This window comes from Ostrea edulis, chromosome 8, assembly GCF_947568905.1.
Source record: "Ostrea edulis chromosome 8, xbOstEdul1.1, whole genome shotgun sequence".
NCBI classification, from domain to species: domain Eukaryota; kingdom Metazoa; phylum Mollusca; class Bivalvia; order Ostreida; family Ostreidae; genus Ostrea; species Ostrea edulis.
In genome coordinates this window covers 12,204,046-12,228,606 of record NC_079171.1, presented here as the reverse complement: position 1 = coordinate 12,228,606, position 24,561 = coordinate 12,204,046, and the positions used below count along the sequence as shown (strand labels likewise).

Below are 24,561 nucleotides of genomic sequence, written 5' to 3'. Positions count from 1 at the left end.
GTAGACGAATCTTGTGTAAAGTGTTGGCATCAAGAAAAACACTGTTTTATCAGCCAATGTTTGTTTTCGGAATGTTTCAAATATTTCAACAATGAAAAGTGATCAATAAAGCATATTCACAAATCCAATTTGTTATAACATCAAGATATCATTGTACGTTGTAAAAATTATGTTCTTTTTATTTTCCTTCTCCTTTTAAACTACCTTTAATATACATTATCTTACTTCGTAGCGTAACAAAACGTCTTACCACTTCATGATATATCTAGGGTCCGTGCTTGCCCAAATCTCTATTTTGTATTACATATAGGAGTTATGGAATGGATCACTGTCTGTTATATTCAACTTTTATAAGAACATTTTACCATTATTAGCTGGGACAGAATATCGTTTGATGGTATATATGAGATGTTTTTGAGAAATTTCCATTTATTAGTCCCCTATTGGATTGTAAAATTGCAGGGGACTAGAGCTTTATTTTCTACTTGTTCGTTCGTCCCTTTGTTTGAGAGGGTATGGAAGTATGATCTCACGATGTGCGATATTACTGGGGTTATGCGAGATCTCTAGTGTACTGAACTGTTTCTTTAGAAAATCTATACTCGGTTTCATCGAAACTATAATTGAAATATCTATAAATCATCAGTTTATTTTGTCGTGTACCAATGTTTCTATCAAACGGACAACCATTTTGATACACTGGTAAAATGCCTTAACCCAAATCTGCAGAATGGTTAACTTTGGACAAGAATGAACCAGATGGTAACATAATTTAACCATTGGTGAAAGATCCACCAGTGGATAAGGAAGTTAACCACCGATTTAATCAATCTTTCATACACCGGTATTTGTGTCTATCATTTAAATATTACCAATATGATGACGTTCTTTATTCCAGTAGAATCCTGCTAGGAAATGTAACATATCTTGCCCATGTTTTAGATTATTTATAAGGTTTTTTTGTTATATAGCATGGTCTTTCACGATTCCAATACCTGCATGAGAGTGCAGTTTAGATAGCTTGTTTTATTCCCAAGTCACTATTCTCTTCTCATGTAACAGGAAGTCATCCATTGTAAACAAAGTACATATTTTCATAATCTAATCCATATTGGAAAACAGTTTTCTGGGTATATGATTACCCCGTGTGGTGAAACATTCAAATGGGAAAGATCAGTCGAGATGAAGCATTTTACATGCATGAATTATAACATATAGCAGAAATCGATATAATGCACCACCAGAGATACAATATAAAGCCTTTGATGCAGCAAGCGATGTTAGAATGCGCAATGGTGATACCGAAGACGTATTACATATGGTCAGTGCTGACGACTGTTATTGCCGAGTCCTGCTCAGTCAGCCTTCAGGAGGGGTACTCCAGATTACGGTATGGATACAGACTGGACAGGAAAATGATCGACTCTTTCGTAGACTACAGCATACTAGATTGTGTGGAGGACTGCTTAAGACGAAAACGCTGTAAATCTGTGAGTTATTACGGAGGTGCCAAATACTGCGAAATCAATTATGAGAACAAAACTACAGCTCCTAATAAATACCTGGAAAGTGCGGGGTGGGTTTACAGCGAGCGGGAAGACTGGGACAAGGTACATGTTCTTTTTTTTTCTTTATAGACCGGCGTATGATAAAATTTGAAAGTCGCGCGCGTTTCTGCGGGACAGATGTCCGTTATCTAAGTCTAATAAAAATGATTTTAATTTTGTTTTAACAAGGTTCATACGTTATTTATTTTTTATGGTGGCGGTTTTCTGATGGGCGGTTCATAGGTTGTGTTTTTATGGTGGCATTTTTTTAATGGGCGGTTGTTTATATTTTCATGGCGGTGGTCTTCTGATAGGCGGTTCATACATTGTCTATTTTTTTTTTATGGCGGCGGTGCGCTGTTGGATGGTTCATAGTTATTTTTTTTTTATGGCGGCGTTCTATTGATGCAGGGTTTCTTGATGGCGGTTGATATATTATTTGTTTTTTATGGTGGCGGGCTTCTGATGGGCGGATCATCTGTTATTTATTTTTATGGTGGCGGGCTTCTGATGGGCGGTTCATATGTTATTTATTTTTCATGGCGGCGGTATTCTGGTTTTGATATTTTGAGTATTGTGACTTTCCGGTGTTCTGATTTCGTGGTACTCAGTTTTGCAATTTTGCTTGTTTTAATCTTCGTATTGTTGTATATGATTCCCGGGTGTTCTAATTTCGTTTGGCTGAAGTTTGCATTCTTGTAATTCCCTGATGTTATGATTTCGTTCACTTGATTTTTGCATTGCAGTTCTATTTCACAGTTTTCATTTTTGCAGTATGATAATCCTCCATATTGTACATTGTAATTCTTTTTCGTTCTGATTTTCGTAGTGTCCAAGCTTAACACTGATCTCATTTCAACGTATTGTAATTTTTCAGTGATCTCATTTCGTAGTTCTGATTTGTGCGATAATGTAATTCTGCAATGACCTGATCTCCTGCTTTGTATTATTCAAATTATACTGTGTCCATTGTGTTGTTTTGTTTCTTCACTGTTGTAATTTTGCTGTTTTCCGGTTTTAATTTTGCAGTATTCTGGTTTTAATTCTGCAGTATTCTGGTTGTAATTTTGCTGTTTTCTGGTTTTAATTTTGCTGTTTTCCGGTTTTAATTTTGCAGTATTCTGATTTTAATTTTGCAGTATTCTGGTTTTAATTTTGCTGTTTTCTTGTTTTAATCTTGCTGTTTTCTGATTTTAATTTGGCAGTATTCTGATTGTAATTTTGCTGTTTTCTGGTTTTAATTTTGCATTATGCAGTATCCTGATTTTAATTTTGTAGTATTCTGATTTTAATTTGGCAGTATTCTGATTTTAATTTTGCAGTATTATGATTTTAATTTGGCAGTATTCTGATTTTAATTTTGCAGTATTCTGGTTTTAATTTGGCAGTATTCTGATTTTAATTTGGCAGTATTCTGATTATAATTTGGCAGTATTCTGATTTTAATTTGGCAGCATTCTGATTTTAATTTGGCAGTATTCTGATTTTAATTTGGCAGTATTCTGGTTGTAATTTTGCTGTTTTCTAGTTCTAATTTTGCATTATTCTGATTTTAATCTTGCTGTTTTCTGATTTTAATTTGGCAGTATTCTGGTTGTAATTTTGCAGTATTCTGATTTTAATTTGGCAGTATTCTGATTTTAATTTGGCAGTATTCTGATTGTAATTTTGCTGTTTTCTGGTTTTAATTTTGCATTATTCTGGTTTTAATCTTGCTATTTTCTGGTTGTAAATTTGCATTATTCTGGTTTTAATTTTGCTGTTTTCTGGTCTTAATTTTGCATTATTCTGGTTTTAATTTTGCTATTTTCTGGTTTTAATTTTGAAATATTCTGATTTTAATTTGGCAGTATTCTGATTTTAATTTGACAGTATTCTGATTTTAATTTGGCAGTATTCTGATATTAATTTTGCTGTTTTCTGGTTTTAATTTTGCATTATTCTGGTTTTAATCTTGCTGTTTTCTGATTTTAATTTTATATTATTCTGATTGTAATTTTGCTGTTTTCTGGTTTCTATTTTGCAGTATTCTGATTTTAAATTTGGCAGTATTCTGATTTTAATTTTCCAGTATTCTGATTTTAATTTGGCAGTATTCTGATTTTAATTTTGCATTATTCTGGTTGTAATTTTGTTGTTTTCTAGTTTTAATTTTGCATTATTCTGGTTTTAATTTGGCAGTACTCTGGTTTTAATCTTGCTATTTTCTGGTTTCTATTTTGCATTATTCTGATTGTAATTTTGCAGTATTCTGATTTTAAATTTGGCAGTATTCTGATTTTAATTTGTCAGTATTCTGATTTTAATTTAGCAGTATTCTGATTTTAATTTTGCAGTATTCTGGTTGTAATTTTACTGTTTTCTGGTTGTAATTTTGCAGTATTCTGGTTGTAATTTTGCTGTTTTCTGGTTGTAATTTTGCAGTATTCTGATTTTAATTTTGCAGTATACTGATTTTAAATTGGCAGTATTCTGGTTTTAATCTTGCTGTTTTCTGGTTTTAATTTTGCAGTATACTGATTTTAATTTGGCAGTATTCTGGTTCTAATTTTGCTGTTTTCTGGCTTTAATTTGGCAGTATTCTGATTGTAATTTTGCTGTTTTCTGGTTTTAATTTTGCATTATGCAGTATCCTGATTTTAATTTTGTAGTATTCTGATTTTAATTTGGCAGTATTCTGATTTTAATTTTGCAGTATTATGATTTTAATTTGGCAGTATTCTGATTTTAATTTTGCAGTATTCTGGTTTTAATTTGGCAGTATTCTGATTTTAATTTGGCAGTATTCTGATTATAATTTGGCAGTATTCTGATTTTAAATTGGCAGCATTCTGATTTTAATTTGGCAGTATTCTGATTTTAATTTGGCAGTATTCTGGTTGTAATTTTGCTGTTTTCTAGTTTTAATTTTGCATTATTCTGATTTTAATCTTGCTGTTTTCTGATTTTAATTTGGCAGTATTCTGGTTTTAATTTGGTAGTATTCTGGTTGTAATTTTGCAGTATTCTGATTTTAATTTGGCAGTATTCTGATTTTAATTTTGCTGTTTTCTGGTTTTAATTTTGCTGTTTTCTGGTTTTAATTTTGCATTATTCTGGTTTTAATCTTGCTGTTTTCTGATATTAATTTGGCAGTATTCTGATTGTAAATTTGCTGTTTTCTGGTTTTAATTTTGCTATTTTCTGGTTGTAAATTTGCATTATTCTGGTTTTAATTTTGCTGTTTTCTGGTCTTAATTTTGTTGTTTTCTGGTCTTAATTTTGCATTATTCTGGTTTTAATTTTGCTGTTTTCTGGTTTTAATTTTGCTGTTTTCTGATTTTAATTTGGCAGTATTCTGATTTTAATTTGGCAGTATTCTGATTTTAATTTTGCATTATTCTGGTTTTAATTTTGCATTATTCTGGTTTTAATCTTGCTGTTTTCTGATTTTAATTTTATATTATTCTGATTGTAATTTTGCTGTTTTCTGGTTTCTATATTGCAGTATTCTGATTTTAAATTCGGCAGTATTCTGATTTTAATTTTCCAGTATTCTGATTTTAATTTGGCAGTATTCTGATTTTAATTTTGCATTATTCTGGTTGTAATTTTGTTGTTTTCTAGTTTTAATTTTGCATTATTCTGGTTTTAATTTGGCAGTACTCTGGTTTTAATCTTGCTATTTTCTGGTTTCTATTTTGCAGTATTCTGATTGTAATTTTGCAGTATTCTGATTTTAAATTTGGCAGTATTCTGATTTTAATTTGTCAGTATTCTGATTTTAATTTAGCAGTATTCTGATTTTAATTTTGCAGTATTCTGGTTGTAATTTTACTGTTTTCTGGTTGTAATTTTGCAGTATTCTGGTTGTAATTTTGCTGTTTTCTGGTTGTAATTTTGCAGTATTCTGATTTTAATTTTGCAGTATACTGATTTTAATTTGGCAGTATTCTGGTTTTAATCTTGCTGTTTTCTGGTTTTAATTTTGCAGTATTCTGGTTGTAATTTTGCAGTATTCTGATTTTAATTTGGCAGTATTCTGATTTTAATTTTGCAGTATTCTGGTTGTAATTTTGCTGTTTTCTGGTTGTAATTTTTCAGTATTCTGGTTGTAATTTTGCTGTTTTCCGGTTGTAATTTTGCAGTATTCTGATTTTAATTTTGCAGTATACTGATTTTAATTTGGCAGTATTCTGGTTTTAATCTTGCTGTTTTCTGGTTTTAATTTTGCAGTATACTGATTTTAATTTGGCAGTATTCTGGTTCTAATTTTGCTGTTTTCTGGTTTTAATTTTGTTGTTTTTTTTGCTTTTAATTTGGCAGTATTCTGATTTTAATTTGGCAGTATTCTGATTTTAATTTTACAGTATTCTGGTTGTAATTTTACTGTTTTCTGGTTTTAAGTTTGCAATATTCTGCTTACATTGTTTTGCGGTATATCGTAAAATTGTATCAATTCCTAAAACTTTGTGGATGAACGGTGAATATAACGAACAGTGATCAATCTCATAACTCCTATAAGAAATACAAAATAGATAGTTAGGAAAACATAGATCCCTGGATACGCCAGAGAGTCAGGTAAACACGGCCCCTGGACTGACCAGAGAGTCAGGTAAACACGGTCCCTGGACTGACCAGAGAGTCAGGTAAACACGGCCCCTTTGATACACCAAAGGTGCGATCAGGTTAATCAGGTTAATCTTTCCTTTATTATTTGTCGGTACTCGGATTTCATGGATTTGCATTGTTAACCTGATCTTTCCTTTATTATTTGTCGGTAGTCGAATTTCGTGGATTTGCATTGTTAACCTGATCTTTCCTTTATTATTTGTCGGTAGTCGGATTTCGTGGATTTGCATTGTTGATCTGATATTTCCTTTATTATTTGTCGGTAGTCGGATTTCGCGGATTTGCATTGTTAATCTGATCTTTCCTTTATTATTTGTCGGTAGTCGGATTTCGTGGATTTGCATTGTTAATCTGATCTTTCCTTTATTATTTGTCGATACTCGGATTTCGTGTATCTAATCATTGCAGTGCTGTACTTTTGTGGTATTTCAATTTTGTGATTTTTGTATTATGTGTTTTTCACGATTCTTAGTTTTGCAGTGTAGTGATTTTCCCGATATTGTGGTCTCATAGCTGTAATAGGTATTTTTTATGTTACTTACACCAATTTAATTGTTTACTATACCACCGAGATCTGCAATATCAGATAATCTTTATCGCTAATCAAGGATCTCCGTGTCTAGCTTGATTACCATTCAGTCCCTCTACCCGATTAAGGTCCTTATGATGAATCCACACACCGTTCCTTTATATGCATCAATGAATCGCTTTTTTACCATTTTCCTGTATCTTCACCAGACAATAACTGGACCCTGTGCCTTTTCGAACTGTGAGATGAACCAGGCCTGTCAGCCACTACCGTTTGCGAAACATAAATGTGTCCTAACTGGTAAGTAACAAACACTTTATCATACATGGATATGTCCTAACTGTTAAGTACTCAAACACTGTATCATACAGGGGTGTGCCCTAACTATTGAGTAATCCGATACTTTATCACACAGGAATGTGTCCTAAACTATTATGTAACAAACACTTTATCATACATGGACATGTTGTAACTAGTAAGTAATCAGAAACTTTATCATACATGGGTGTGTCCTAACTGTTAAGTACTCAAACACTGTATCATACAGGGGTGTGTCCTAAATATTGAGTAATCCGATACGTTATCACACAGGAATGTGTCCTAAACTATTATGTAACAAACACTTTATCATACATGGATATGTCGTAACTAGTAAGTAATCAGACACTTAGTCATACAGGATTGTGTCCTACCTGTTACGTAATCACACACTTTATCATACAGGAATGCGTCATAACTGTTAAGTAATCAGACACTTTATCATACAGGAATGTGTCCTAACTATTAAGTAACAAACACTTTGTCAAAGTTGACCTATACTCGGCCTACGTCACAATGAAATGTAAATGCGGAAGCACGCTTCCGTTTTCCGAAATGTGATATTTTAATTATATCCATTTGATTTGTACATGGCGATACGAAATACGAATATCCGATATAAATTCCTTCCTGGGTGTTCTTATCTTCGGATTAGTCAAATGTTAAGTTGAGATTTTGTGGGGGGGGGGGGGGGGGGGGGGTTAACAAAAGGAGGGAGGTAGAGATGATTATGGCTTTAGAAAAAAATCGGTTGGAGAACAAACAACATTTTGGTGCATGAGGGTGTGTCAATTGCATTGTATATGTCCGTGAGGCATTCAGTGTACATTGACTATCCATGTATGTAAACGTTTTACTATGATCCAAATGTTCAACATATGGAATTGCGGGGCATCAGAAAGTGGGGAAGACAGATGGGGAAAAGTGGGGGGGGGGGGGGTCAGATTTCCACGAGCATTATGATAATATTTCTTTTTTGAGGATCCGGGTTAGAATAGGTTCCAAATTATCATCAACAACTACAAAGTACGCTCGTGTAAACAACAAGTTCACATTTTGCTGCTCCAGTGACTACATATATCGTAGTGGTGTTCGCTGCTACAATGTTACAGATATTGACGCAAACTTCAAAGATCAGCTGCAAATATTTTGTTTTATTTCACCGACCGTCATGAATTTGTCATTTTCCCTCATCCTCTCCCCTTTTTTCAAAATTATTGGGGCGGCATCTATTAGTTTATTTTTGAAATTGCATCTACTTAGACCGGCGTAAGCGGTGTACGTGTACATGTACATACATCCAATTTATGTACATGTAAATGATTCCATCACCTGTAGAGATTCATATAAAACGTTGTCTCAGGATATAAGATATATCACACATTACACGTATACATTAATCATATAAGCAAAGTCATCAACATTCAGTTTGTTACTTTCGTTTTACATTTACATTCTGCAAAGCCTTCTCTAGAATATGTTTTTCAGCTGAAATGTAAAATTCAATTGTAAACCACATGTATCGTATAGTAGTTATTGTTTAGCATTCAAAGTATTATCCAAGGTTGTAAATATGCTCAAACTTCACATGTCTTACGAAGATATGATAATGTATAATTTTTGTAAGATTTTAGGAGGGTGTGTGTGTACTAGTTGTAGAGCGGATAGCTTCTAAAATAATACATCAACATGATTTGCTTACTCAAATCCTTATTCTAAGATAATAATCTGTAAAATAAAAACAATTAATTCAAGGTTTAGGTCATAACAAAATTAGGGAAAAGAGCAATATTGACGTCAAATGGTATTTTCTACAGTGTTTGTTTTAACATGTTTGGGCTCCCAAAGTATACATTATGAAAATATTTATTCCAATTTATTATAATAAATGATCACATATCATTGAATAAAGGGTATATGGTCTATGTTGCTTATTACAGCCCATTTGTGTGGGGAAATAATAATTATTAAGAAAAATAAAGGAGGAGTGCATTTCCCTTAATCTTGATGGGGTGTTTACTTTTGAGAAGCAATAGCAATGAAAATAGCATCTCAACATATATATCTCTCAATGGCTATATATTACTGGAATATATATTTTTCTTGTAAAGGCAAATTTTTTTTTATGATTGAGTCCATTTAAGGACGAGTATAGATCTACCTTAAATAATCAGACACTTTATCATACAGGAATGTGGTATACATAACTGCTAAATAAGCAGGTACTTTATCATGCAGGAATATGTCATCAATGTTAAGTAATCTGACACTTTATCATACAGGAATGCGTCCTAACTGTTAAGTAATCGGGTACTTTATCATACAGGAATGCGTTCTAACTGTTCAGTAATCAGAAATACTATCCATCATATACTCATCTAGACGTATCCAGCAGATCAAACATGATATGCGGGTTATTGACATGGATAACAACCTGATTCAATTAACCTTTACATTTATCCTCCCCTGATTCAGTAAATAATTATATGTTTTGCCCTCTCATTCCTTCAATATCTACATGTATTACCAGGCCCAATAAATATGTACTAAAATTGAATCAGCAAACATTTACATGTATTATACCTGATTCAGTAAATATTCACATGAATTACCCTCTGATTCAGTCAATATTTACATGAAGTATCACCCACCCCCGTTCAATTAATATTGATATGTATTACATATGAAGTAGTAAATATTTAAATTAACGATGAAAACGAACAGTGATGAAGCTCATAATTCCTATAAGCAATACAAAATAGAGAGAAAAGTATTACCCTCTGATTCAGTCGATATATTTACATGTATTACTCCCTCATTCAGTAAATATTTAGATGTATTACCCCCTGATTCAATCAATATTTACATATAATGTTCCTTGATTAAGTAAATATTATATGTACATGTATTACTCTGATTTAGTAATCATTTACTTGTATTACTCTAATCCACGAAATGAAAGGGTTAAGCTAACACAAAAAGGCGTCACCTTTAAGGAGATATAAAATACTCATGACAATGCTTATGCATGGATCATGTAATGTTGTGGTAATAGCGGGTTTTGCATCATGTAGCAAAAAATGTAATCTTCGCATAAAAATAATTTAGGAAAAAAACACCACTAAAAGCACGTTGTACGAAGCATAACTTATAGACATATGTATGTATAAAGGAAATGTAGTTTTAGTGTATTGTAATTAAGGAGAACAAGTGTTTGCAGTTCTGAAATTAATTATGGATATATGAAAGTTGAAAATAGGGAACAGTGATCGATCTCATAATTCCTATAATCAATACAAAATACAGAATTGGGCAAACACGGACCCCTCGATATACCAGAGGTGGGGTCAGGTGCCGATGAGAAATATGCATCCCCTGTCAACCGGTGACACCCGCCGTGAGCCCTATATCTTGATCAGGTAAACGGAGGTATCCGTAGTCAAAATCAGTGTGTCATGAACGACCTAACATTCGGTATGAAACACGTCAGACAGCAATTGACCAAATGATACGTTGTATTGGTAAACTAGATCGTTATAACGTCCATAGAATTTGCGAAATGCTGACTTTCCACGAAAATGTTAGAACCCCTGCACCATCAACTTATTTGTCAGAAGCCTGCTTCGATTTACAACTGACCATAAGCAGAACAAGTTCTTCCGTATCGAACAAGTGAGATATGTAAACTCTATATACAGCGGACAATGGAATATTGTTATATCAATATGGAAAGTTAACGATGGAGAAAATGAAATCATCATGTTTGTCATAAAGTTGAGTTGTTACTTTGCAGTTAATATATACTTTCAATAACATATCTAAGTATGAAGCAGAATTAGACGACTCTGTGATGTCTTTTATTTCGAGTTCACAGAGATATATCGAATCAACATATGAATGACAATTATTGTTAATAGATAAAACGTCGTCGAATTATCTAAATGGCGAATTGAATGCCACATTAAGATATTTTGTTCTTCTCACGTAGAAGTTTTTAAATAAATTCTGCTTCATATGGATATAAAAACAGGTCAGCTAACAAAGGAGCAGAATTCATGCCAATGGGGATTCCAACAAACTGTTGGAATACCTGATCACCAAAAAACCACGAGAATAATGTCAATGAGGAACTCCAGCATATTTTGTATTTCAACTTCAGAGCACTTGTGCGTGGAATTAGAGTGGCGTTTAACAAAGTAATTATTTGGATGACTGATCAATACATAGGGATATTGCATTTTCGAATTTTGTTGAAGAAGGGACTCTCTTTGATGTCAAAAAGTCTAGTCTTGAATTTATCGTAAAAAATGGTCATGTAAAGTGTTGAAAAGTCATTGATTTGAGAAAAGTTTTGTGATGTCAAGTTTACTTAAATTTCTTTGGATTTTTTATAGAATGCACAGTTGACTTACACCACTTCTGGAACATGTAGTCGCAAATTATCCTTCACAGATGTTAATATTTTCATGAGGTGCAAAGATAAGGACTTGGTAGAACAGATATCAAGTGAAAATCAATGGGTTTTTTTTAATGAATAAATTGGAATATCTGATATGAATGCGTATGCCTACATTATGTAATGTTATGGTATTGACAGTTTTCCTTCAAGCAGCAAAAATGTAATTTTAGCATGAAATAATTCAAGAAAAAAAATTAAACACTTCTGCAGGAGTGAAAGCACGCTCTACGATATATATATATATATATATATAATTTTAGTATAAACAAATTCGGGGAAATATCCAAACTTCAGCTTGACTGAAAGCACGTTCTATGAAACTTGAATTATAGATATATATAAAGTACAAATCAATGTAGTTAGAAATGAAAGAATTACTGGTAATTTTCAAGGATATATTTATATTACAAATCACATTCTTCTCTATGAACCAACCAATTTTAGCACGCGACACAATCCGTTCATATTGACTATGAATGAATTATGAACTAGTTTAAAGAGCGCGACTGAGATAGTGTAATTATTAGACAATAATACAACATGTTATACAAAGATCTCGCAAAGTCACACCTCGGATTAAGATCGTGAAGTTATGTGGATTACCATTCCAATATTGTGATCTCCTAGCTCCAAAATACAGTACACCGTGCAATGTTAATAAAAGACAGGGTAAGACGAAGTGTGACGTCATGTACATGTTTTGACATAAGTCACAATACGACTGCGACAAAGGCTAGGAGTTCGCTTTATGCAACAGAAATATTTCCTGATTTACATAAGCAATGTAAATAATGGTGATGTAGTAAATGAATATAAATATAAGAACTGAACAGCACTTTTGAGCTGTGCATGATCAATATGAACGAATTTGGACTTGGGGACAATTTTCTGTGAATCGGTAGCGCTAGCTCAAACGTGCTGTTCATTTCTTATATAGTCAAACACTTTATAACCATAGGCACTGAAGTGATACAGACATCTTACCTAAATAAGTAAAAATTTAAAACTACAATACCCCATAAGGAAGAACAGTTACCATCTTCACAGGAGTACCTTATCCTCCCAAACGACAGTTACATCCACAATAAATCACGCCAGGACCATCTGATATTAAAATAATCTACAATAAATTTACTAATTAAATTTGAACAGATATGGAGAGTATTAGTAAAACAGGTGTGTTGTTGTTCCTAGATTGTGGTATCCCAAAAATGCATAGGGCGGACATGGACGAAGTAGGCAGATGGGACGCCATCGCTATAGGGAGGATGGTTCACCCGAGGTGTATCAATCAGGACAAACATATCGGACGACTGCTGTGTTCTAAAGAGGGTCATTGGATAGTGGATCGGAATTGTGGTAACATTTCTAATATACAAATGAAAAAATTCAGAGTAGTAGACAGTGATCAATCTCTTAAAGAACAGAACATTGAGAGTAAGGTACACACGGTCCCAAGAAACACCAGAGGTGGAATAAGGTGTCCAAAGGGAGTAATTATCATCGGTTGACGGAACACACCCGTCGTGACTCCTATATCTTGATCAGATAAACGGAGTAATCCGTAGTCAAAATTAGTATATAATGAACGACCTACATATTAGACAGCATTCGACCTAATGGCAGCTTGCATTTGGTAAATCAAATGGGTATACAGACCATAGAGTTTGCGAAATGTTGACTTCAACGAGACTGTTGAAACCCCTATAACATCAACTTACTTGTCAGTACCCTGTCTCGATATCATAACAGATCACACACAGAAGAAGCGCATGCGTATTGAATCAGTTGAGAGACATAAACACCATATGCAGTTGATAACGGGATATTATTTTACATCAATATGGAAATTTAAGGATAGAGTTAATGAAGTCCCCCGCCCGTCATAAATTCGCCATTATTATCTTTGTTCAATATAATAGAATATGTAATGCATTATATAATGTAACATAAAGTATATGTTTTAGTGTTTTTCTGATCACCCGTTGTCCGTCGCCCGCCTCTCTGTCCGTCTTTCAGACATCAAAATTGGTACATTGTATGGAGTAGATCACCCCTATTGATTTTAGGTTATATGGGCAAGGGTCTAATTGAAAATAGGAATATACTAACCGCTCAATGTCTAGAGAAACCTTTGCTTGAGAGACATCAAACTTAGTACATCTTTAGGAGAAGATAACCCCTTTTGATTTTGAGGTCACATAGTCAAAGATCAAACTGGGCATAGGCATTTACTGTCTGCTCAATGTCTTGATAAATATTTGATTACCATTCATCGAACTTGGTGCAGTGGTACATCCTAAGGAGCTGATGACCCCTACTGATGTCACATTGTCAAAGGTTAAGGGTCAAACTGGATATAGGAATATTCTGTCCGCTCAATATCTTGAAAACCCTTTGTTTGACAGACACCAAACTTAATGCACTGGCACATCTTTAGGAGAAGATAACCCTTATTGATTTGGGGGCCACGTGGTGAAAGATTAAGGGTTAACCTGGACATATTAATATATTGTCTCCTACATTTTAAGAAGTATTTACTTGTTTTTTTAAGGAGCTCACTACATTAAAGCTTATACTCTGTATGACACGACGTCAGAAGATGGCGATTTAAATGTTTTTGAAATTATTTGTATTGGTCGATTCGTTTGTCGATCATAGTAACTCAGTGGTTAAAGCATTGGGCTAGTGAACCGCAGATCTCGAGTTCAAATCTCCCGAGACTTGTGTTCATATGTGTTGATTTTTTTTTTTTTAAATTCATGTTTTTATCCAGATGTGTATACTTTTGCCTTCTTGGCATATATGCTTATTGTATATCATCATATATTTTATAATTAAATCAATTCGTACTGATTTGATAAACTGTTTCTGGGTGTAGTGGACCACCTTAATTAAATATTGACAAGGTTGGGGTCGATTAGAGATCATACGTACATCGTTATAAAACGTAGCAACGTCAAGTATATGTTTTTTTTTAAATATTGACAAGGTTGGGGTCGATTTAGAGAAATACACATCGTTATAAAACGTCAAGTTTATGGGTTTTGTTAAATATTGACAAGGATGGAGTCGATTTAGAGTTCATATACACATCGTTATTAAACCTAGCATCGTCAAGTATATGTTTTTTTTTAATATTGACAAGGTTGGGTTCGATTTAGAGATCATATACACATCGTTATTAAACCTAGCATCGTCAAGTATATGTTGTTTTTTTTAATATTGACAAGGTTGGAGTCGATTTAGAGATCATATGTACATCGTTGGTGATTCGAAGAGCGACTGGAAATCAGCTGAGGTTGGTATCAGTGAGGCGCATGTCATCTTCGTTAGTTCAGCCCTAAATCGTGCTACTACAACTCCAAAGCGTTCTGTTCTGTTCCTTGCGAACCGTTCACCGTACCACGTTCTTAGAATCTTATAGACCTGACCGTGCATGTCACCCCCCTAGGGCGTTGCAAAACACGGAATAGAAAAAGAAACGGAAGTCGGAACGCAAAAAATCTTGTAGGCAATGAAATTAAGAGAAGGTCAGCATTTTGCGAAATAAAAGGCTTATCATAAGCAATTGAGGCAAGGATAAGTTCCTATGAGTGCAGGGATACTGGGGTTTACTATTTTTGTCCCAAAGATGTTTCATACTAAATTTGGAGGGAATTGTAATGGTACTTATTAAGAAGTTAAAAAAATTATATTCACACATCCAATAACTGACCGTTTTGTCCCCACTCCCATACAAAAATCCCTACCCCTAGGATCATCAAATTGACTATTTTGGTAAAGTACTACCTGTTCTTTCTAAATATCAATTTCGGTTAAATTTAGTATCAATGACACCGAAGAATATGTTTGCTATTTCAGTATTTTACACATAAACGCTGTATACCAAATTGGGTCCCACCCTGAAGTCAGAAACTTTAACCCGGGGATCATGAAGTTTACCATTTTGGTAAAGGCCTTCGTGCTGACATACATTGATTGGTTGGGGTTTTACGCCGTTTTGGCAATATTTCAGCTATTTTAAGGTAATTAACTAATTCAAATATGTTTGGTTGTGAGTGTTTGAGTTTCCCTGACGGCCCCCAGTGAGTCAACTCTTTTTCCAGCATCAGGAAAACGATCTTTTGCGTGCCAAGGGGGTTGTGATCCTTGACACGGGACACCATTTAACGTCCCATCCGCCGGACATAAACGTTAAAAATACATGGAAATAAACAGGTTAAAAAACAAAAAAATGATTCGGGTTTATAAACAGTTGTATTATAAAAGTTTTCATTTTTTCTGTAAAAGTCGCATTCTTGTAAATATTATATAATATAATGATTGTCGATACTTGTAGAAAGTTCGTTCATTGATTGCACACTATTAAAAAGTATATTTCGTATGGGCGTAAAATCACTACATTCTAAAAGAATGTGATGTATAGTTAATGTACACTTACAATATATGTATTCAGGCTGAGGTTCTCTGTTTAGTACGTAAGAATGGGTCAATTATGAATGTCCAATGCGTATTCTTGAAATAATCATTTCGTCTTGGCGTTTCATTGCGATGTTACACGCTTTGTTTACTTTCTTTTGAATAGGATAAAGTTTGCTTGTATCACAGAAATCCCTATATATTTGCCAAACAGAATTTACATATAGTTTTATGAAATATTTAAAATCAGTGCATGGAGTGTACAATATCACATTGACGTGCATTGTTGGCCGTTTTGTCTGCTTTGGTGTTGACATGGATTCCAATGTGGCTTGGGATCCAGCAAAACTCAACTAGTTTACCTCGTTTAGTTAAAAGATAGTACCGGTGGAATATATCTAAAATATATGGATGATCAATATTCATGTTGTTTATTGAATGAAGACATGATAGGGAGTCTGATGATACAGTAAAATGTTTGTCATTAGAAGTTTGTATGTAATCAAAAACAAGCTGAATAGCCTTTGCTTCGGTGGTATGAATTCTTGCTTCATTTGCAAGTCGTGCAGAGAAAACGTCGTTTGCGATTACTGCATCAGTATCGACTTTATGTTGGTCTTTTGAACCATCTGTATAGATCTCAATTGTAGTATGTTTGGATTGTTTTATTTCGGATAGTTTTTGCTTGAAAATTGCGGACTTTGTTTAAGACTTTTTATATTCAGAAAGTGATGTGTCTACTTTGGGTTTTAGTAGTTTCCATGGTGGTATTTCAGAAGGTGAGAGGGTTTTCCGATGTCAAATGGTAAGTTACAATCACATATATGTTTTTTAACTCGTAGACCGATTGATTTTATGCACTTCTTGTTTTTGTCATATAAATATTCAAACTGCGGATGGAAAACGCCGTTAAATACAGGATTGTCAAAGTTAGCTTTTAATTTAACAATATATTGTAATATATTGTAATGTAAGTTTTATTCTACGTCGATCGAGGGGTGGTTTGTTGGCCTCAACATATAAACTATCTACAGGAGAGGTTCGGAAAGATCCTGTGCACAGTCGAAGTCATTGATGGTGAACTGCATCGAGGGCTTTGATATAGGGTGTTCTTGCAGCACCAAATACTATACAGCCGTAGTCTGGTTTATACCGGATTAGAGAGCGATACAGATGTAGAAGAGTGTTTTTAACTCCGCACCATTTTGTGTTTGCAACAACTTTAATTACATCAAGAGCTTTTGTACATTTCTCTTTGAACATTGCTATATGAAGAATAAAGTAAGTTTATTATAAAAAATTCACCTAAAAACTTTAACTCTTTGACGACTTTAATTGGAGTACCATCTAATTGCAGAAATGTATGCATGCAGTTTTAATTTTGGAAAATTTAAAACCATTTACATCAGCCCAAGTTTGAATTTTGTTTAGACATAACTGTAGTTTTCGCTCAATGGAGTTCATGTTTTTAGATTTATAACAGAGAACAAAGTCATCAACATATAAACTTCCATGGAAGTCATTTTTAAGAACATCAGTTAGACTGTTTATTTTTAGACGAAATAATGTAACCGATAAAATACTTCCTTGTGGCACGCCCATTTATCGTTCGAAATTGTCTGAAAATGTAGATCCTAGGCGAACATTGAAATGCCTATCACTTAAAAAATGATTGGTGAAGTTTGGCAAATGCCCTTTAAGGCCTATATTATGAAGATATTTCAAGATACCGTATTTCCATGTGGTATCATATGCTTTTTCTAAATCAAAACCTATAGAGACGACATGCCCTTTGTTAACAAAGCCATCTCGGATATAGGTTTCAAGTCTTACTATCTGGTCGACTGTGCTTCGATTTTTCCTGAAACCACATTGTATATCAGTTAGAATGTTATTGGTTTCGAGAAACCATACCAAGCGTTCATTGATCATTCGTTCCATGGTTTTACATACGCAGCTTGTTAAGGCTATTGGTCGATAATTATTAGGATCTGGGTGACCCTTTCCCTGTTTTGGAATAGGGATGATTGTAGCCTGTGACCAAGGAGATTACCACTTCAACATATCATGTTAAAAATTTACAGAAGACATTATTTGGTAGGTTTAGGAAGATCTTTTATGATTTGATAATGGATCTGATCCGGACCTACAGCTGTATCATGAGACTTTTCTAAAGATTTTAACAACTCATCATAAGTAAATTGTTTGTTATAACACTCATTGGTTTCAGATGTAAAATCCAGAGTTTTCTGTTCTTCTTTACTTTTGTTTGAAATAAAATGTCGGCTCGTGTTGTCTTTTGATGAGTTTTTAAAAATAGTATTAGCTATACTGTTACATATGTCTTTCTTATCTGTGACTATTTGATTCCCTACTTTTAGGTGTTGATATGCTTTACCGGAACCTTTTCCTTTTATTTTCCTTATCGCATTCCAAACTTTATTCATAGGAGAATGCGAATTTAGATTTGATACAAATGTTTTCCAGGATTTTCGTTTACTTATGTTCATGGTTCTACGAGCCTTTGCTAGATATATGTGAAAAATATTCAGATTTAAGGAAGTTGGTGATCCATTGAATAGTCTTTCTGCCTTTTCCCGAGCTTTAATTGCTTCACTACATTCTTGTGTAAACCATGATTTTTGATTTTGGTAGAATTTGTCGAGGTTTTAGGTATGCATTTATGTGCTATTTGAAATAAAGTTTCAGTAAATTTTTGAATGGGGTCTGGATGGTTTTCAAAAGTTTTAGCTGCGATACCTTGCATACAAAGAACTTCAAAACATGGCCAATCAGCTGTGTCGAGTTTTCGGTTTTTAAGAGGATTGTTTTCTGGAAGATTATTTGCTTTAACAATAATAGGGGAATGATCGCTTCCGCACAGATCATCATGTACAGACCAGTTTAAATACAAAAGTAAAGAGGGATCAGAATCGATTGAAGAATATGAATCATTGCCTGGGTGAAGATACTCGTTAGAGCCGTCGTTTAAAATACAGATATTGTGGTGAGACATTTCATCTTCCAGTTTTTTTTTTTTTTACCTTTATCTGTTATTTTGTCACTACCCCATAGCGGGTTATGGGCGTTGAAATCGCCCAGCGGTAAGAAAGGAGCTGGAAGTTGTTGTATTAAATATACAAGTTCCCGAGATTGTAGTTTATAGTTTGGAGGAATAGGGGCTGTAAGCTCGCAAACGAGATGACGCGATATTTGAGTATTTCCGGTGACAAACAAACCTTTACGGTTTGCATGAAATCATACAAGTTGGAAATATCCTGCAGTTTTTATCGTTGTTTTGGACGATGGAAAGAATTGGACGTTATGGAGAAAGTTTTGCAGGTCAGTATAAATGCATTCTAATACCGGTAGTAAACTTGATTTCCATTAGATACAATGTAAATATAAATATCTTGGTTTTGTTTGTTACCACATCTAGGGCCTTCATACCGATCATCAGTCTTTAGTTACATATACGCTCAAGTAAATATAAATAGATTTACATGTATTTATTTACAATCCACAAATCAAAATGTATACAGTTATACGTCACATGCAGTCACGCTTGAAATTGTATAAATGAAATGTTTATAGGGGAAGGGAGCCTGATTTTACGATCTATAGAGATAATTTTTACAAAAAACATTCCTAGACACAGCAGCTGTAGCACTACTAAATAGTACTCTTTCCATGACATATACAATAAAACTTCATCACTGATTTCTTATCGGCGTCGTGCGTGCATGACCTTGATTAGCTGCAATAATATATCCCTCTCCTTAAAAAAAAGGGGGGGGGGGGTCAGATTAATAAACTCGGAGAGGGCTACATTATTGCAGCTAAACCTTGATAAATGTAATATTTACACAATTTTCAAAAAGAAGTGATAGTATTTAATATTAAAAAACAATAAATTATTGTTTTTAGAAAGTGGATTCATTGAGATTCGGTTGGTACTTGTGGAAAAAAGGGGTGTGTGTGTTATAATTTGATAACATTCATGTAATATGTTATGTTTTAAGGTTCGTACAACTGTATTCACAGTTTACTGGGAATATTATTATTAAACAAACTTTCTCCATCTGCATTGAATTTTTTCTATCCTCTCTCCTAAACCAGTTTCAAATTGTATAAACACAGTTTTATGTATAGAAAAATATTAGTTTAAACTAAATTCAAGAATGTGGCATTGATTTAAGACTTACAATAATTTCCTTGAGATAAAGAGAAACGTATTGCATGAAAATGATTTCTATTTCATTTTTTTAGTCAGGTTAGATGCCATTGAAACCAGTCTCTTGAAATATTCCCGGACACCTTGATACCCACACCATGACATACATTTCCTGTAAGTGCTGACTTACCGTCAAAGCAGTGACTTGTGTAACACCTAATGGTGCAATCACTTATTTTTCAACTTTGAATAGTATACAGGATCAACATGTGCTCCACAGCAGAATTCCCACAAAACCCACGACTGGAATTAAGCACTGTTTTTTTTTTATTTGATATAATTTTCTTCATTTATTATTTTTTGCAAATCCTTTATGAATAAAATAAAACGTGTGTGTCAAATAGTTTAGTATAGATAAAAATGCACTACTGATTGTTATTGTTTTATTAAGTATATTTTATCATACATGTTGATTTTAAATCCATCCAGGAATGAAAATATTGAAAGTATAATTCTGTTAATGGTATGTGTCCATTCAGAGTCCTTTATGATCCCAGATAATTCTGCAGTCAGCTGTTCTCCAAATAATCAAGTTGCAGCAATAAAATTATATCACTTTGCAATGTTCTTTGTCCACTAAGAGTCCTTCATGATCCGGAGAATTCGCATGCAGTCGGCTGTAGTCCAAACAATCGAAACACAATGATGCATATTGCACAAAAGCTAGTCCTGTATCAGGTGATAATAAGATTGGCTGGACTTGAGGGAGAAAATACTCTTCCTGAATTCTAAATGTAAGAAAAAGTTTATATATAATGTACAATGAAGACTATAAAAATAGAATCCACAATAAAGAGGCGTCAATTATTCTCGTACAGAAGATACACATTCTACAAATTATCTACCACTGAAATTACTCTCTCTGGTATTTAACTCCTTATATCTTTAGACAAGAAGTGCCCGCCCCCCCCCCCCCCCTCCCCTGTAATTTCTTGCTAAATATTTACAAACATAATCAAGCCATAGATAATCAAGTTATCTTAATAATACTATTTTCTCCACATTGCTTAAATAATAATAAAAACCAGTGAAGTAAAGGGCAATAATATAACCATAACCCACCCCCCCCCCCCTCAATTTTAGCCACATCATAAAATTATCTACTTGAGTTACATTGTACATTTGTATGTCTAATTAATAACGATAATAGGCCTAGTTGTTTGAATTAAAATAGAAGAAGTAAGTTGAATTAACAGTACAAATGAATTGCGTAATTATCGAATAATCATTCATGAAGGTGGAAATGAACGTATACTTGCAGTTACCTGGTTGTTCTCCATCGACACTTGAACCACTGTATTGACAATATACGTCAACTTGTTAAACAGGAACATAACAAATGGTTGTGGTACACAGCGTTCTCTGATTTACGCATAAGGATTGGTTTTTCGGACGTATAGTTGGCATGGCCCAATTCTATACTCGTATATACTGAATCTGATTTGTTTGTCACCGGAAACGCTTCACCGGAAGTGACGAGAAACGAGACTTACAGCCCCTATATATACAGAACAAGGGTAATTGTTTTAACAAGGGAAAGACGGATTGCTATTGCTTGGAGATTTGTTTTCAAGTTAATTTGGCTATGAATGTAGTTGTTATGGACTGCTATTGAAAAACCACCAGAGGCTCTGTCTGTTTGAGCGTAATGGTTATGCATAGTATGTTTTTTTTTAAAATTTATCTTATATGTATCTTTCAGATGTATTTCTTGTAAACATATGGCCACCGGGTTATGGTTCTGAATGATTAACGATATTTCATTGAAATTTACTTTAGAACCTCGACAATTCCATTGAATAAATGTTAGATGATTCATGATCTCTTGTTTGTTACCGAAGATATCCCCCTTTGTTATTTTTTTGGAGAAAAACTCCGGGTTCGTGATGATGAGTGTGATGGAGTATACTCCATTTCCTCCGAAACTCCAAATTCAGTATGCATAGCGACGGGATCTTTCGCATGCCTTGGGCACCCGATCGCTATGCTGTTTTGATTTATTTTTTTAGGAGATGAGTTACGTCTCCTAGATGGTATCTACAGCTACAGGCTCCACAGACGTTGCAGCTACAGACTTTGTGTTGGTCACAACTACAACCTTAGCTGCGAACCCTAAATGTGGTGTACCTTTGTTCTTAGAAGACAAAGACACTGTTTTTGTTGACACAGAGGTCTGTGGGAATAAATCATTCTCAGAGACTTGATTCGACACTGAGGATGATTTTAACACTGTTGCATATGATGCCAGATTCGGTTTAGGAACAGTGTACATATTGAAAACTTTTTTGGCCTCGTAGTAAGTTAAGCGTTTGTCTGCTTTAATCTTTTGTATCTATTTTTCTCTAATCCAGATTGGACATTTTTTAGAGGAGGCCATGTGGTCACCTTTGCAGTTTTTGCATTTGTGTTTCTTGTTGCAACTTTTTCCACTATGTCCCTCTTCACCACACCTGAAGGAGGCTTCAGAGCCTTTACAATTTATTTGCCTATGGTCAAATCGCTGATATTTAAAACAACGCAGCGGGTTTGGTAAAACAGTTCCATTTTCATCTGGTAAAACCCGACTTTGATATTTGTTGAGAGTATTGGCATTCCAAACGTTAATAAATAAGTATTTGTTGCTTCAATGTTTTCATTCCGTTTTTTGTAAACCTTTTGACATTGATCACTCCCTGGGGTTCCAATTCTTTTTGGGTTTCCTGTTCAGGAATGTCATCTAGGTAGTGATCTCTGTCAAAAAGGATGCCTTTACTTTGATTTAGTTCATAGTGGGGTTTACCAATGACACGTATACCTGCTAGATCTTTGAAGCTCAGCAAGGAAGTAGAATGCTGGTTTTTTTTTAATTCTATAAGAAGAGCTCCATATTTCAACTTTTTGACGGATTTTGCAGTTCCAATTATTCCTTGTAGAACCGTTTTGTATAACAAAAGGCGAGACCTTTCTTAGAAGTTTTGTCTGCTCGTCTGCTATTTCTGTTTCAAATGTGATAAAACGGGTCAGTGCTCGGTAACAGGGTTAATCTGCTCATCATTTAGAGTGGTCTCTAAAGATGTTGAGAAACAACGGTTTTTTAAGTAGCCATAGTAGAATTGATAATATTTCAAATTCCTTGCTCCTCGCCCGCCTGGGAGTGCCAGCATGGACGATGTCAAGTCAAACGGACTTAATGTAAGACTGACACCAAGAGGATACAAAGAATCTATACTCAGATAAGATTTACCTGATTGACCCTGAACCACCGCTTGATATATACATATCGACATGAAAATGTTGGTGTATTTGGACAATTGCAAAAACAGGAACGCTAATTATACGGGTATTACACGTACATTACCCGCAACGTTATTCTTGACATTCATATCGTGTTCTATCGTGCGTGTATCTATCGTATCATGCGCGTATCATATCATATCGTGCGTGCATCCTATCGTATCGTGTTTTGCGTTTATCAGATTTTCCGTTTTCTATCGTGTTTTGCGTTTATCAGGTCTATCGTGTATCGTGTTTTGCGCGTATCAGGTTTTCCGTTTATCGTGAATATCGTTTATCGTGTAGCTTCGGAAAATATCGGGATTGTATATTAAATCTAATGAAAAAGTACGATACATTTCGAAAGCTTTATTTCTTTTGTTATAGAAGCTATTTTTAGGAATCGAGACAAGACAGTATATTTGAAGGAGAACATAAAGCTCTCGATTTTAAGGCTGAAGAAGAACTATTTGTCCTGAGAGAGTGAAAGTTTATTACAATTTCATTCTAAGTAATATGAAAAGTAGGCAGTGGTTTGCCGAGCAAACCGGGGACAGTAAATCTGAAAGTTCCTTCATCTGAAGTTCATAAACATTTGCTTGTTTAGAAATTTGTTTTTGTAATTAACTTTATCAGATAAATAGGACGTTCCGATTTGAAAGGAAAAATCAGTAAATTACGTTGTGTATTACATATACATGTATTTTAATAAAGGCTCTTTTTCTTCCGATTTTCCCCACCTGTGTTCTATTTATATACCCATTACTGAACTTGTGCGCGTCTGTGTATCACCCGTGTTTTGACTGCAAACATTCTCAGGGACATTGTATTTCACACATTTAGAAGATTACGTTTTAAAAGGGTGAAATGGTGTTGCATCTCCAAAAAGTCTGCTCAACTCGGCACGACTCAGTTGTTGTCGTTGTTGTTTTTTACTTGCACTTGTACTTTGTACATGTACCAATAGTCGTACGGGTAGATACTGGAAATTAATGCCGGTTTTGATGATTATTTGAATTTTGGTTTTTTTTACATACTAAACACACAATATTTTTAAGCGTTTCAAAATTGTAAATTTACAAAAAGCCGGATTTTGTTTATTTTTCCCCGTAGTTTATTTATTTTTTTTGTTATTATGATATCAATTCAAATACATATGTTCCAATTACATATGACTATCAAGTATCAC

General features: G+C 34.1%; 1 protein-coding gene across 2 annotated transcripts in view; it reads left to right on the top strand.

Annotated features, from left to right (window-relative positions):
• Nucleotides 1-722: 722 nt before the first annotated feature.
• LOC125662641 (mannose-binding protein C-like) overlaps nt 723-24,561 on the top strand; it is a 31,781-nt gene continuing 7,942 nt past the window's right edge. Inside the window, exons 1-4 of one of the 2 annotated variants that reach the window (XM_048894927.2) lie at nt 723-1,610; nt 6,897-6,987; nt 12,659-12,823; nt 14,698-14,765. In XM_048894927.2, coding sequence (XP_048750884.2) covers nt 1,233-1,610; nt 6,897-6,987; nt 12,659-12,823; nt 14,698-14,765 — 702 coding nt within the window. In that variant the 5' untranslated portion in view covers nt 723-1,232. The remainder of the gene's footprint in view (nt 1,611-6,896; nt 6,988-12,658; nt 12,824-14,697; nt 14,766-24,561) is intronic. The other variant, XM_048894928.2, reaches the window with a different exon arrangement.